General features: G+C 45.0%; 1 protein-coding gene and 1 long non-coding RNA gene across 2 annotated transcripts in view; one reads left to right on the forward strand and one right to left on the reverse strand.

The window, feature by feature from the left end:
* LOC128347115 (uncharacterized) overlaps positions 1-15,601 on the forward strand; it is a 114,021-nt gene that overhangs the window by 87,706 nt on the left and 10,714 nt on the right. The window lies entirely within an intron of this gene.
* Positions 6,280-8,664, reverse strand: GADD45G (growth arrest and DNA damage inducible gamma). Its single transcript, XM_053301250.1, has 4 exons — positions 8,445-8,664; positions 7,956-8,087; positions 7,553-7,766; positions 6,280-7,026 (listed from the first exon to the last, which is right to left on the reverse strand). Exons 1-4 carry the CDS (start codon positions 8,495-8,497, stop codon positions 6,916-6,918), a joined length of 510 nt encoding a protein of 169 aa, XP_053157225.1. The 5' UTR covers positions 8,498-8,664; the 3' UTR covers positions 6,280-6,915.

Consider the following 15,601-nt stretch of genomic DNA (forward strand, 5'->3'; position numbering starts at 1 on the left):
ATAGTGCAAGTTTGAGGCTTGATTTCATATCCTTTCATGTGCAGACCTATATGGGTGTGCATGGAATAGTGCTTGGCAGTTTGGTTCGAATTCAAACTGAGTTTGAACTGAACTGCCAGTCTGCAGACCGGTTCGTTAGAACTCGCTGGCAGTTTAGTTCGTGCAGTCGAACTGGGTCGAACCGGTTAGGCCCGGTTAGACCTGGCCTGAGGGGCTATACTTTTAAAGGGGAATCCAGTGAGGATTCCCCCAAGCAAAGGGGATCCCTACCTCTAAAGGAGTTCAAAGAGTGGTAGGGTGAGAAGGCACCTTACCAATGGTGGCATGGTGTCGGCATGACGGTGGCACCAACAGCTCCTTGACACCAGTGGCGGCGGCCCCTCTAGGCCCCACCAGCACCCACCACAGCAGTGTGGGCTGGTGGTGGCCTGGCTCCAAATCCAAAGTCACCCAAATCCACATGTAAGGAGATCAGCATGCACAAATAGGATTACTTGGATGTATGAAGGGGAACTGGGAACAACACACTTAAGTTGGATGCACATTCTATTCAAATGCAAATAAGGAAACAGTCTGTCTCTATTGCAGGGTTTTGAATGCCAGTGTGCATTCTGATACATATCTGTGCATTTAATTTGTTTGTGCACAAGTATAGCTAGAGGAATTCCATTGCCTGCAAATTCCTTGGCATGGAGGGAGTCTAGTCTGTTTCCTGCAATGGTCTCATTGTAATCCCTCCATCATATCCTACAGGACTGACCACAATTCAGGTTCCATTTTGAGGAGCAGCTTCAGCACATCTCTACACAGTAGTGGCAAATGGATAAAAACTGGTGCAAAAAAGCCATGACTGTCTTGGGGCCCCATGTTCTTTAAACAATCCTCGCCGCTCCCCACCCCCATATTTACAACTGGTCTTCTTCAGAACATATTTTGATGGACAGAAAGGGGCTCTTCAATCAATCAGTTCAACAAAGTGAAACCATCACGAATTGTCATTTGGGTGTTGTTAATGTTCCACCATATGCAGAGATCATAGCTCATCTCAAAAAAAAAAAAAATATTAGAAAGATGGGTTGAACAGATGTGCTGCTGCAATTTCAACAAAAGTCACAGCATTTGCAGAACCAATAGCCACGCCACAACATGGCAACCTATCGTTGTTTTGCCATGCCATCACTGTGTCAGACTTGTTGGTTGACTTGGCCCTCCCATCTAGATTATTTCCCCAAAATGTGAGGTTGCAGAGCAACCAGCCTGGGCTTTAGCATGCATATGCTAACTTAACACCAAAACACCTGTCCTATAGATCTGCTTAAGCTACAGGAATGCTTGCACTCTGTCCTGTGATTTGAAACAGTTGCATTGTTGTAAGAAAAGGGTGTATGGATTTGTCATGTCACAGTACAGAATAGAATGCAGAAGTGGAAGATGATTGTTGATAAGATTATTTGAATTTTGCCTTTAGCTAATATCAAAAGATTCCCCCAGTACCTGAATATCAAAAAACCATTTGCAAATAAAAGAAGGGTTTCCCAAAGGATGACGCATTGGTTCAAAGGCAAGGAAGATAGATCACAATCCATGACTCTGGACCCTTCCAGACATGCTTTTGTAGTGCTGGCCAATAGCTGGGCAACATTACATGTGCATTGCGACATAAAATTTGCATAAGTGAGCAAGTGCACTCTTGAGCAAGGGAAATAAAAATGCACAAATGCAGTTGCACAATTGTATGGCCATTTCAAATAGCCATATCGATGCACACCTCTGCATCTCTGCACAAGTTTTGCACTTGCACAAGAGTGCACTTATGCATCTTTGCCGATGTTATGTTGCAAAATGCATATAATGTTTATTATATTTTATGTTGCACAGCATGTTATGTTTATTAATGCAGGTTTTAATAAACAGGTTTTAATAAACATGCCAAACTAAGCAAAGGGAAAATACAGGTGGACAATGAATGGATGACAATATTGTGTGAACAACCCGTATCCTGTAAAGAGTGAGTGAACAATCCCAGACTAAACACCCCATCCTGAAGTGCCCACAGTGAGCTAGGATTTTGCACTGACAAAGGATTTCAGTTGGCATTGCTGCAGCAGCAACAACCACCATCACCAAAGCAAGCAGACACACACACATACACACACTCACACAAAGTTCATGCAAGGAGTGTCACTAGAACACACTTCACATGATATTTTGCACATTGTTATAGTTACATGTGTCTGGAATACACATGTGTTGGGCATGGGGCCATAGCTCAGTGACAGAGCATCTATCTGCTTTGCCTGCAGAAGGTTCCAAGTTCAAGCCTTGGCATCTCCAGGAAGGGCTGGCAAGGACTTCTGCCTGAAACCCTGGAGAGTTGGTGTCAATCAGTGCAGACAATACTAAGCTAGATGTACCAATGGTCTGGTTCCATATAAGGCAGCATCCTGTGTTCCAAAGACCATGGAGCTGGTTTATAATCCTAAACAGCCAATAGGACTTACGTTGTCTTGTTTTATTTTGTATGATGCCCTTTCTTCAAGGGCTCCAAAGAGGTGTCTCATCCATGTAGAACTTAGATCTGATGAACTTCAGAGATATCTTAGATAACTCTGCTCTGTGTTCCACCTCCTACAGAAGTTCAGTTGATGTGATTCAGGATCGGGCCTTTTTGGTGACAGCATGAGCTTCCTCTGCCCACCCTCCACCCTAAGATACGCAGCCCCCTTGTTATCCACAATGCAGTGAAGATGTTTATTTTTCAACTGGTTTTGGGGCCTTTCATAGACTCTCCCATTCTGGACTCTACTGACCAGTGCTCTGTTTTTGCCTTATTTGCTTTTAAGTTGCAAGTTGCTCTGAGCCATTTAACTGTGGAAAAGCCGCCTATACTGTAAATAATGTTTTTATAAACTAACCAACCAACACCAATAAGGCATCTTTGTACTATTCCCTGGATTTCCTACCAAGTAAATGTATTCAGTGATTAGCACGTGAATACAACATTTGGGAATGTGTCATCTAGAAAAACAAGCATTGTTTTGATCTTTCTTCATTCACTGACCTGTTTTACAGTACATTTTGCTATGTGGTTGAAGCAGAGTCACTTCATGGCAATTAGTGCTCCTTGGAATGTTGTTTTGCTTTCCTGCTTAGAAGAATAAAGTGTAACTTTTCTCTTGACAACTGTAACGTGTATGCATCATTTTGGATGAACTGGCCAAGTTAGTTCTCCAGTTATAATACAATAGGTATGCTTGTTCTAAGGACCTGTTTGCTCCCATTTTATCGGCTCAACAGTTTATTAAGTCATTCAAGGCCATAGCACACAGTTCATGCTTTGCCAAAAAAAAAAAAAAGCTTATTCCAAGAGAGTTGTTTTTTTGTTCTTGAGTGTTTCTTGCCTTAAAAACTGATCAGGTGAAATATGCAAGGTTCCCGGGAAGCTTATAGAAATTCTCAAGTTCCTTGAAAATGCAGGAATGCCTATTTGCTCTTCCAAAGAATTTATCTACATATGACTAAACATGACTACCATGTTTACTCTAACCAGACATTGTGTTAAGCTCATGCTTAACATGATTTCTAAAAGTGATATGTGGGGAGGGGACATTAATGTTTCCAGTCTAGACAGAAATGGCTTTTTGGCATGAGAAAATAAAACTCTCATTGGCTTTTTTCCATGACAAAAAGCAACTATAGGCAGGAAGTAGTGGGAGACCTGAGGTCCAGAACGCTGGTGGAGTGTAGGTTTGAATCCCCACTCTCGTATACTACGGTCTTGAGTCCTGCCAGGGGCTGACCCGGCTTCATTTAGTTTAAGCACCTGCTTAATGTTACACTGAAGCCTTCTTCAGATGAAAGTGTGGAGATGGGAGTGCACCAGCTGGTCATGTCCCCCAGTGGTGATGCATTCCGTGGTCATGCCCAAGCCCCTGCTCTCCTCACATCTTGGAACCCCGAATGGCCAGCATTGCAGGATTCCAAAAACAAGTACTAACAAATAAGTACGTAAGTTAAAAAAGTAAATGAGGAGGGGGTCATGGCCACAGAATGCATCAGCAAAGCGAGCAGGGACAGTTGGCATGTTCCCATTCCCTCTTTCCCTGTGTGGTTAATGCCTGAACTATAATGTGATCCTAGATCATGGTTTAAGCTGTGTTCTGTGGGGCATTCACAGTAGCCTTAGGTATGCTTTACTCACAAGTTCACCAATGAGTAACCACAATCCCTGTATCTCTAGTATTAGCAGAGAAAGCTTCCAGGTGGGTTTGAGTCTCAGCACTCTTCATTGTAGACATGAGCCATTGGCACTGCATAGAATATTCGATTCAATAATAGCTGATAACAGTTTCACTTGAGAATGTGTGTCAATAATCAACAGGGATTTAATTACAATGATGTTATTTAACTGATGTAAATAACTCCAGTTGCCATCACAAAGTAATTTCATATAGCATAGCTACAGTAAGTACACCAGCATGTGTTTACACCACAACTTCTGGCTAAAGGTTGTCCTATAAGACCCAAGGCCTTTGCTGCTTCTTATGTCAACTGCATCACTAATGTAGTTGTTCTGCATAGTCAGTGTTGCCCTAACATTCCTTATACAGCTGGAGCAAATAGCATGTGTGAAATGTATCCCACAGGACCACGACAGAAACAGAACTTCAAATTCCATTGTCTGGGCAGCAAATGATTCATTTATGTTCAAGACCCAACAGACTTTCAAATATTAGACAAGACATAGGTGGCAAAGGCACAAAGCCTCAGTGTCTGTATCATAGCACTGTCAGGAGTGGGGGGAGACTAGAAACTGAGATAAATGGTTCTTCTCCTAAAGGCATCTAAAACCATTTGTAATGTCATCTTCATCCTGCTACAGAATGTTCTATTCCTGTTGACACTTAAAATAAAAAAATGCAGATTGTGTGCAAATGTTTGGTGTCTTCAACAGGATTCTTTGTGGTTAGAAAATAAGGTTGAGATTGTCATAGAAATTGGTCTACTAAATTAGAATGGATGTAGTGGCATTGAATTCAAAACCCCATGCCAAGGTAAAAGGACCACTTTTTCTAGAAGCCAGGTAAAATTGTCCACATGGACTACTTTTTTAAAAATACCCCCCACCTTTAAATGCTCTTTTATTCATTGAATTAGTGCTTGTAGACAATTGAGAGACTGCAAAGACAGCTTCTATTGTTCCAGCATATGGCAGACAGACAACAAGCCGGCAGCTTGAAGCAAATGCAAGCTATTGGCACTCCATCTGCATATTTCCAATACAATTGTGTCTGATGTGAGGCTGAAAGTCTGGTTGTATCCCTAGCAAAAATGAAATCTGTAGTTACACAGAATGGAATAATTACTGAACAGAATGAAAAGGAGATGCATATGAAATATACTGTAAAGTGTGTTTTTGCAAAACCTTTAACTACCAATTCAATACTGTGTAGCATTCAATATTAGTGCCAGGCACCTAAAACTGTAAGATCATTTTTGTAGTTTTTATTCCTTCAGTTCTGGAAATTCAGCTGGTGAGGAACATGTACAACATCCTGTTAGTGCATGACAAAGGCCACCTACTATAACAGAGCTCATTAGGCATGCAGCTCTTCAGTCTTGCAAGCTGTTGCGATAAGCAGCTGTTGCAGTGGAACGGGTGAAAGGTCAAGTCATTTCAAATGGAAGGCATACCCGTTGTCCAGCCACCATCACCCTGTGGTTGAATATATACAATGCAAGGGTCCCCATCTGTGGGGCCACCACAGTTTTTAACAACACTGTAGAGACCTGCTAATCTCCCCCCCCCCCCCCAACTTGTAAGCTGCAATTACCTCTGACTCTTGTTTTTGTGGTGTGCAATGACATGTATGGATTCAACCATTAGACGCTTCAGACAGCAGATATATGGTTTAGATAAACTGTTCAAATCTGAACATGACTGCAACCTTACAATTGCTTCATGAAGCCCACTGAATTCAACGTACTTTGGCTCATACTGTGTGGGGGATGACAATGGCAAACCCCTCCTGTATTCTACCAAAGAACCACAGGGCTCTGTGATCTCCAGGAGTCGACACTGACTCAAAGGCAAACTTCACCTTTAAGCACATTTAATGGATTTTGGCACAAGCATTGCCTACTTGTAGCACCTCATTAACAGTAATTAAGTTTAAAACCTGTAGATCTTCAGCCTGAAGTTTATTGCCGATTCACATGCTTTGCTTCAACTTCTCCCCACACTATCACTTCACAAGCAAGACCATCACCACATGAAAGTTAGTTGTCAATTTTTTTATTAAAAAATGTAGAAGATCTTAAATAGCAGCATGAATTTCAATTAAAAAGGATTATTGCAACATTGGTTATCAATGCAGAATATAGTCCAAAGGCCTCTGATAAGTCAGGCAGCATCAAAATATTGTAGAAATATCATAGTACCAATGTCTATTAAGCTTCCAGTCTCTTGGGCAGGGGGGAGCTTTGCACCCCCCACCAACAGTTCTTGGTTACAACGATGTCCATACTTTCCTATGCCACCATCTGTGTCCAGTTTTTCAACTTTCTCCTCTGCTTTTTAGCACAAACATTCCACCTGACCTGGAAACCTGCAACAGTTTTTTCCCCCTTCTGCTCCTAAAAAACTTGCAGTACTTCTTCAGCTCCATAGCTATGCCAGCTTCTCCAGTGCTGCACCATAGTGGGGATTCAGAATTGGCATAACCCATTCCCCTTTCCTCCTTTGCTTCTGTTTTCTCCACAAGAACCCACCACGTGCTGTCTGAGCGACTTAATCCAAGCTGTTGACCAGGCTAATCCCCAGAATCAGCCACTTGCTGGGTTGCCCAGGTGTGGAACTCCACGATGAGAATGCAACAAAAGGTTTCAGCCTCTCCTATGCATGGATTTTCATCATCACTCAGGCAGGGTAATATTGGGCACCCAGTCGTTGACATTTCGACTTTCCTCACAAAACAAATTCAGCTTTTCCAAGGCTGGATCTTTCCAGGCATCCTCATTGGGATTCTACAATGGAAAGAAGAGCAAAAATTCATGAGTGAACATTGCAGAGCCAGAGTCAAAACAGCATCAATACTTTCCCCCTTATGACAGCAAGCTACTGTGTTCATCATTGCTAAGAACAAACCCCAACTACTCTCATAAGAGCAGTAGAAGTAAGTTTATAATTTATATAACCTTCCCAGAGCTGCCAATATGCTTATGGGAGCTGCTCCCATGGAAAATGAGCCACTAGCAAAAGCACTTTTAAAATTATGTCATGAGAACTATTTGGCAGCTTCTGGTTGCTCCAGCCAGTATCTTGTCAGAAAAGATTCCAGCATAGCACTACACATATTATATCAAGTGTGATCTTGATAATGGCAAGCCAGGAAAACCCCACACTTTGCAAAGCCCTCTGCCCAAATACCAGGAGAGACACTGGAGGCTTTGTGTAGTGAGGAAGAATAACCCCGTGGGGGTGGGGGGAGAGACACCTGAACCCAATATTTGCTACTTCGACCTCATCCAATACAAAGAAGTAGACACTCACCGTTATGAGGATGCAATGTAGGTCTCTGGGCTCCCCGGCCTCCTCGCTGGTCCCCACAATAGCAGCCAGCTTCTGGGTGTCGTTCACTCTCACAATGTCAATGTCATTTTCGCAGCAGAAAGCCTGGATGAGGGTGAAGTGGATCTGGAGGGCAATGTCCCCTTCATCCTCTTCATCTGCCGCCAGCACGCAGAAAGCAACAATATCAGGATCTCTGCAGAGAGACAAAGAAGAAAACGCCGGTTATTAGTCACCCAGGAAGGTTGCAGCTACAGTAAGGAGAAGTGGGATCTCACATATTTGGGGATGGGCGGGGCAGAGACTCTGCAACTCGACCCTCACCGCGACCCACCCAAAAACAAACAAAAAAACGCAACACACACACAGAGGTCCGGATACTTACACATTCATCAGTTTGGCAGATTCGTAGACGCCAGCGGTAAGGCAGCCGCGGCGCTGCGAAGAGACGAGCAGCTCCTGGAGGGCTTTGCCGGCGCTCTGCATCCTGCTGCCACTCGTGGCGCTGCTAGCAGTGCTGCAAGCGAGAAAGGGGGGGGCGGGTTAGTCGCGAGAGCCACCAAGACAGACTTCAAAGCAGACAGTCCCGAACCAAGCGCCGCCCCAACCAGGCGCGCGCGCGCCTCACTCCCTGCTGCCTGCCTCGAGCCCTTCCCCCTGCTGTCCCCCGGCCCCGAGCCCCGCAGCGCCCGCGCCTCCTCGATTTCTCCCCTCCAGTCTATTAGGCTCCGAAGTAAGGAGCGGCTTCCTTCGCGCGACACCCTCCCCGCGAGCGCAAGGCAGTCAAGCTCCCCGACAAAATCCACTCTCGAGCAGTCCTCCCCCAGGCTTCGCTCCCAGGGTTAAGGCGCCGCCGCCGCCGGCAGATAGTTACCTGTCGCTAGTTTCAGGCATTGGTTCCTGGCTGTGGATTTCCTCCAGAGTCATAATGCTCCAAAGAGACAAGAGGCAAAGAAAACAAAATTACGAGGGTTATCCACACACAGAGCTTGCTCAGCCGTTAAAAATCCCCGGAAAACCGTAACTCAGCTCTGCTCCGTTCTCTCGAAAGTGCCCAGCGAAGTATGAGCTGTACAGAGACTCGCTCGCGGTATTTATAGTCTGAGGACCTACCGTGCCGGCAGCTGCTGGAATCTCTGCTGCTCTGATTGGCCAGGCTAGGAGTGTATTCTTATGCTAAGGAGACAGTAGGTAGAGCCGGCTCGTGCCAGGAGGCCACGTGGGGGAAGCGGGGGGGGGGCTCGTAGTAGGAAGGAGGGGGACGGGGGATTACAATGCCTTAGATCTGCTACTTTGTTGTGATGTTACTAGGCAGACTGTAGCCTGAATATTTGATCTTTAAGGGGAAGGGGGGAAATCAAAGAGGTAATGCTGTTTGAGATGGGCAACTTGTGGTTTTTCGGCGTATGTGTTGCGAACTGCGCTGGAACAGCGTGTTTTTAAATGAACTTTGTGAAAACGTTTCCTCTCCCCTTACCCCATTGTAATGGGCTTTATTGTAAAATCACTGATGTGTGCATCATAAATACGAAATAGTTTTATGCATGACTGTATGGCCCCATTTCTACTTTTGCAACCTGTGTGTGCGGCGTGCGCGCCCCCGCATATATATGCACACACATGCGCGCACACACACACACACACACACAAAGAGAGAGAGTGACTTGGGGTTGGCAGTAGAAGCACCCCAACGTGTGCCTTGCTGCAAAAAATGTCCCGGCAAAGTTCCCCAGAACGAGGGCACAAGTCCTGCATGCGTAATGAGCTGCTGCGTGGAGCAGATTGTGGATGGCACACGCTGCTAGTTTGCATTTCTATGGAGAGCGCACAATAGCGGAGGTCTGGCGTGTGGCAGTTTGGAGCTCAGACAATCGATTCTTTCTCTTCATAGCAGCACTGTCCACCTGCCACTGGGGTGCGGATTTGCTCTAGGCCGGAGGGGGGGCCGGGGGGAACAATTGCATTACTCTTGTGTCGGCCAATCTGTTATTGCTGATGAATGTCTCCACTCGCGCACGCTTCCAAAGTGCAATTGAATTTGAAGGCTTTTGGAGCACGCGATCGTCTCCTTCTTAAAAGACTCTATTCTTCATTCTTTGTTTTAACCCTTCTGCCACGCTTTAATACATTGCAGGACAGTACTTGGGCAGACTTGGCATGTGGCCAACTTCTCCAGGCGAATCGGGAGTCATAAAGTTTAGCCTGCTTGGGTGATTAATGAGCAGAGCACGTTAGGAAGCATGCAGCTAATTCTTCTTAGGCAATAGAGAGATTCCCATTTCTCCCTCTGTTTTCCAGAACTTCAGTAGAAACGGAAACGTGTGGACACCGACACTAGTATATATTGTGAATTAAGAGGGGCCTTTGCTGCCTAAAAGAATCCCATGTTAAAAGTCAAGCCACTGCCTATCACGAAAAACTCGTCCCATTTCAAGTGAGCAATTATTGATTAGCAGCGCTACCTACTGGATGCTAGCGTGCATTTCCCCCATTAAAAGTTACTGTGCAGAAACATTACAAAGATCTAAGGACCGCGTGGGGGGAGAGATCCTTCCAGAACATGCTTGCAAATCAAGTAAGAGGCATGTGCTATGCGTTAATCCTTTTGCAAATTCTCTTCCTCTCGGCTTCTGAAGTCGGCTTCTTCTGGCATACAGAGGACGCTGTTTCTCTGCATATTTTATTGGTTCCTCTGAAACAAGGAGAGTGGCCCTGGATGTTACCAGTAGATTTGCGCCACCTCGTGGCTACTTGATAGGCTCCTAATCAAAACGGAGGGTTAAGATTGCACTATGCAATACCGTAATCTTACAAGTTTAACTAACTTAAAAAACAAAATCTAATATTTAGCTAACTAAAATATATTTCAGCCAGATTTCAAAATATGTCTCGAGATAATCCATTTGAATCTTGACGTAGGAATGCAGTTCCTATTCCAAGAAGCTAAAGAATCAGATACTGTCAACTTGCCTGTGTTGTACACATGAAACCTTGCAAAACCAGGCCATTGATACTACATCTTTCATCCCCACCCAAGAGGTACATAGTCCACATCAGCCACATGCACCAATCAAGAGACAAGGATTCAGAGGTACCACACTTCAAGGAGCCTGTAGACTGAGAGCAAACCATCCATACGAACGAAATCCATCATTATCAGATTCATATTAATCAGCTTTGGAATTTTCCATCACTATTAAACTATGCTTAATCCAAATCTGTACAACAAGATATGACATGTTATATTTTACTGTTACTGGAGTAAACTGAAATTGTCCCCCCGCAAAAAAACACCACCACAAAAAAACCTGAATCAGTTGTGGAGGTAGGATTGTAATACTTCAATAAGTATCATGTAGCTAATTGCATAAAAACTGCTGATCAGCTGTTTTATGTTTAGTCAAGAACTATCTTTTCTGACTTTCCAAAAACAGAGGTCCTTCCCTGCCCTACTCCCTGAGATCTCTTTAATGAGAGATGCTAGGAACAAATGCTTGTACATTCAAATGATGTCCACTTATTCAGTTATTATTTCTTGTTTACACAGTCAGACAGGTGTTATTGACTGGTTTGTTTTATCCAGACATCGAGTCTTTCCCAAGGACCTGGGATGGCTGAATTTTATCATCAGGGGGCATGGGGGAGGGTCTCTGGAGGCTCCCCCTCCCCCCACCGGCCTCCATTACAGCTCCAAATTGCCTGGTTCGGGCACTCCTCAGCCCGTTCCGGGTCTGTCCTCCTACGCGGTGGCCACTTTGGAGGCTGCCACACATGCCCAATGGGCCTCAGTGTGTCCAGATGATTGGGGTTTGTAATGGAGTCCGGCAGGGAGAGGTGAAGCCTTTGGATACCCCCTTGCGGCTGTGGTGGCACCCACCAGTGGGGGTAAGTGTTTTTTAATTATTATTATTATTGTTGTTTTAAAACTTGTTTTAAAACCCAAAAAGGTGGGGGGGGTCAGCTTGATATTGAGCTGTCAGTATTGAACTGGTTTGCACATCCATACTACAGTGTGCTCTGGTTTGCCAAGCAGAGTGCATTGCAGGGCCAGCCGAATTGGAAGGCAGTTGCTGCTACATATGAGAGCTGTGCTCCCCTCCCATACACGATGCCTTTAAGGAGTGGTTTAGATGGAACCCCAAAGCATGGTTTGTTTGGCATTATGCAAATGAGCACTGAGGCATCTCAGAACCATACCCCTCCTCTCCTCTGCTGTGATTCCCTCTCTGTGATCCTGGTTTGACACAAACCATACTTGATATTTGCAGGACTGAAGGGAGTATATTATGGAGCTTTACTTGGACCATCAAAGTGCAATCTAAACATACAGTACTTGAAGATAAATCCAATTGGAATCTATGAGATTTCCTTTTTGAGTAAACATGATCAGGATTAGGAACTAAGAGAACGTCTTCTTCATTATGATCCCCATCGCCAATTGAGGTCATCTGGAGAGGTCCGTCTCCAGTTGCCACCAGCTCAGCTGCTGGCCACACGGGGGACGGGCTTTCTCGGTTGCTGCCCCAAGACTGTGGAAGACTGTAGAATGCGCTCCCTACTGAGATACGATCCTCCCCATCTCTGACCATTTTTAGAAAGCATTTGAAAACCCACCTCTTCACCCAAGCCTTTTCTGTTCTTTAAAATATTAAGGTTGTAATTCATGGCTGATTTTAAATTGTTCAATTTTAAATTTTTGTATATATTTTAACTTGTTTTATACTATTGTAAACCGCCCAGAGACTAAAGTTTGGGGCGGTGTACAAATGTAATTAATTAATTAATTAATTAATTAATTAATTAAACTAACACATTTCTATTTTAATGATGCCACATTTCAAAACAGACCACTTCCTAAAACACATTTTATAATGTAGATTTCCCAAAGTATCTTTCAGCCCAGGATTTGAAATGAACACATCCCAATCAACTGCCATGAAACTGTTAAACCCCAAAGGGATTCACACCTGTTCACACTTAATGAAGAACATTGCTCTCCCATATGCTCCACTGGATGCTGACTTGAGCCACAGAGGGATATAGATAAAAATGAACTGCTGTTCCAGCACAAAGTACTAATTCTGTCATCAGTGGGAGCTCCTTTTTTCCTGTGGCATCCAGCAACCAGACTGGGATACATGCACATTAGGGCAGTGGTAGAGGGATAGGCAAAAGCCCCTTAACTCCCTGATGTGGTCCCAATCTGGCTATTGACTAAAGAAAAATGAAGTCCATCAGAGCTAATAAATTTGGCCAGGGGTGTAGTTGTAATCCAACAAGGGAGGATAAATGTCCTGGGCTCTTGAGGGAGACGGGACCTGCCAGCTCTTTGCTCTGCCCCTCTTGCCTTTCTGAAGAAGAAGGCAGAGAGGTGGGAGGGGCAGGGCTCCATCTTCACTTTTTGTCCCAACTTGACCCACTCCAACCTCGCTACACTCCTGAATCTGGCCCTAACATAATAAACTCTCCCCAAGATCAGAAAAGCTGCCCTCCCTGGTGGTGACTCTTACTTGCATGAGTTGTACTCTATTTTTACCCGATGTCGCAACTAGTTGCCTGAACCAATGAGATGGTACATTTTGATGATACCACCTTTGAGAGAAAATTATTCTGTTTGATGCAATAGCCCTTTTTGCTTTCTTCTACTGAACTGGTGGCCAGTACCCAGCCATTGCAGGAGCTTCTACAAAAGTACAAGCTTTTGCAAGCAGACTGACAAGGGCTGGCTAAGACTCATATAAACCCAGATTCTGGTTGCACTTTCATTAATTCCCAGAAGCAGGTTCGGACTAGCCCACAGGGCAACAGGGCATATTCCCAGTGCGCCTCATCCACGGGGCGCCCCTGCACCCCACTGCACTTGGTAGCAGTGAATACTCCCACCCTTAAGTACTCATTCTGCTCAAAACCCATCGCCCTCCACACATACATTCCACCGCCCTCTCAGTGCCCTCAGTCCGGCCCAGCCCAGAAGCTTTCAGTATTGATGCTGCAGGGTAACTGCTGGTTAAACCAGCTTCAGTCCAGCATTGACCTGTAATAAACTTGTCAGGTAGACAAGAGCAGTAGCGTAGGGAGGGCATAGTAGAGTGTTTGGCTGCCTGTCCCCCTAATCTGGCAGCAGCCCTCCCTCTGAGGTGCCCCTTGCCTGCAGCACCCCTTCTATGTCTACCGTGCACCCCTTCTATTTCTTCTGTGCATGCTAAGTCATGGAGGGCAGGTCTATCAATGGCTTCTAGTCTGGTGGCTATAGGCCACCTCTAGCTTCAGAGGCAAGATGCCGCTAAATACCAGTTGCGGGGGAGCAACGTCAGGGGAGAGGGCAAGCCCTCACCCACTGCCTGTGGGCTTCTCAGAGGCATCTGGTGGGCCACTGTGTGAAACAGGATGCTGGACTAGATAGGCCTTGGGCCTGATCCAGCAGGGCTGTTCTTCTGTTCTTATGAAAGCCCCTTCTCTCTCCGCCGCACGTGGCCGTGGTGGTGGCTGAATGGCAGGCTGCTCCCTCAGGGAGGTTGCTGCCGCTGCGTGCACAGGAGGGAGAAAAGAGGTCCTGCTACTGGATGGCCATCGCAGCCAGCACGGTCCTTGGAACCCATGCACACAATTGCAGCTCCACCCCTGGACAGGCCCACAGTCCATTCTCTCTATGTTATTTTTTCATAATGGCTGTTCATAAAGCAGAAACACATCTGTTCCTAAAGAGAACCTAACACAGGCGGCATGTTGCCCTTTGCTCTTTTCGTCAATAGCACATCTGTGAAGCAAGCACTAAGCTAGGGATTTTTAATGTGCATGGATTTTACTTATAGCATTAGCCATTTAAAACCATTTGCTCCTAATCCAAAACCTGTTAAATCTACAATGATTTGATTTTTTAAAATCAAAACACTGTTTCTGATTTTGCCATAGTAGCGTTTCCAACTTCAAGACACCCCCTTATGAGGACAAAGGGGAAAGTGCTTTTAGTGAAGTGGGTGGGGGGAGAGAACAAGTTCTAAAACATAAAAGTTTAACTTGTAGCTACCGAGAAAACCAGAGGCGTAACTAGGGAAAACGGCGCCCGGGGCAAGCACTGAAATGGCGCCCCCCCCTGCCCCCCCCCACATACTACATTATACATAGGTTTTTCCTCACAAGCGCCCGCCGCCGCCAAGCCAGGCCACTGACTGGCCGCCAGGCGCCAGCAAAGCAATGGGGGGGGCACGGGCGGTGTGGAAGGGCCCGCTCGTGGGGGAGGGGGCGCCGACGCGCTCCCTTGACTGCTGCAGCGCTGCTGCACTGAGCAGGAAACATTTGTATTAACAAAAAATTAAAAAAAAATTAAAAAAAATAAAAACTAATTTTTTGTCATGGCGGCGCCCCCCACGTGACCAGAAAAGATGGCACCCGGGGCACGTGCCCCCCCTGCCCCCCCTATAGTTATGCCTCTGGAGAAAACTCTATACATTTCTTGCATAGAGGTAAGCAAATTTAGACTATTGTGTATTCTAGGGTCATGTTTATTTATTTCATTTGTATCTTGCCTTTTTCCCATCAAGTTTTAGATGGGGTTCCCAGGTAGCCTTCCATCCAAGCACCTGACCAGCCTTGTTCAGCCTTATCAAGGTTGCTGCATCATGACCTTAAAAGCATGCATGCCCATTGCCCCCAGAATACTGTATGAAGAAAATGAAGTGGCATTTTATGGTACTATTGAATGCCTATATATATATATATAATTATATATATATATATAATTGAATGCTCAGGATGTTCAGAATGTTAAGAACAGAAATCACTTAGGAAGTATATGCTACAGCCCATTTCTGTGACTGGGGTTGGGATGGGAATCTGGATGCTGAAGTCCCATTTATTTAAAGAAGAATTAAGTGTATGTTTAATATTCCCCCCTCTGAAATCATACTTAAAAGTGCATAACTTTGGCCTGGCAATGCCTTAGGTTTATTAGCTAAATTATAAGTGCCATTTTAAATCAAGACAGCTCTTTTAGTTCTTCTACTAAGTATATAAGGACATCCAAATCTGTAA

The sequence above is a fragment of the Hemicordylus capensis genome, chromosome 2 (genome assembly GCF_027244095.1).
Source record: "Hemicordylus capensis ecotype Gifberg chromosome 2, rHemCap1.1.pri, whole genome shotgun sequence".
NCBI classification, from domain to species: Eukaryota; Metazoa; Chordata; class Lepidosauria; order Squamata; family Cordylidae; genus Hemicordylus; species Hemicordylus capensis.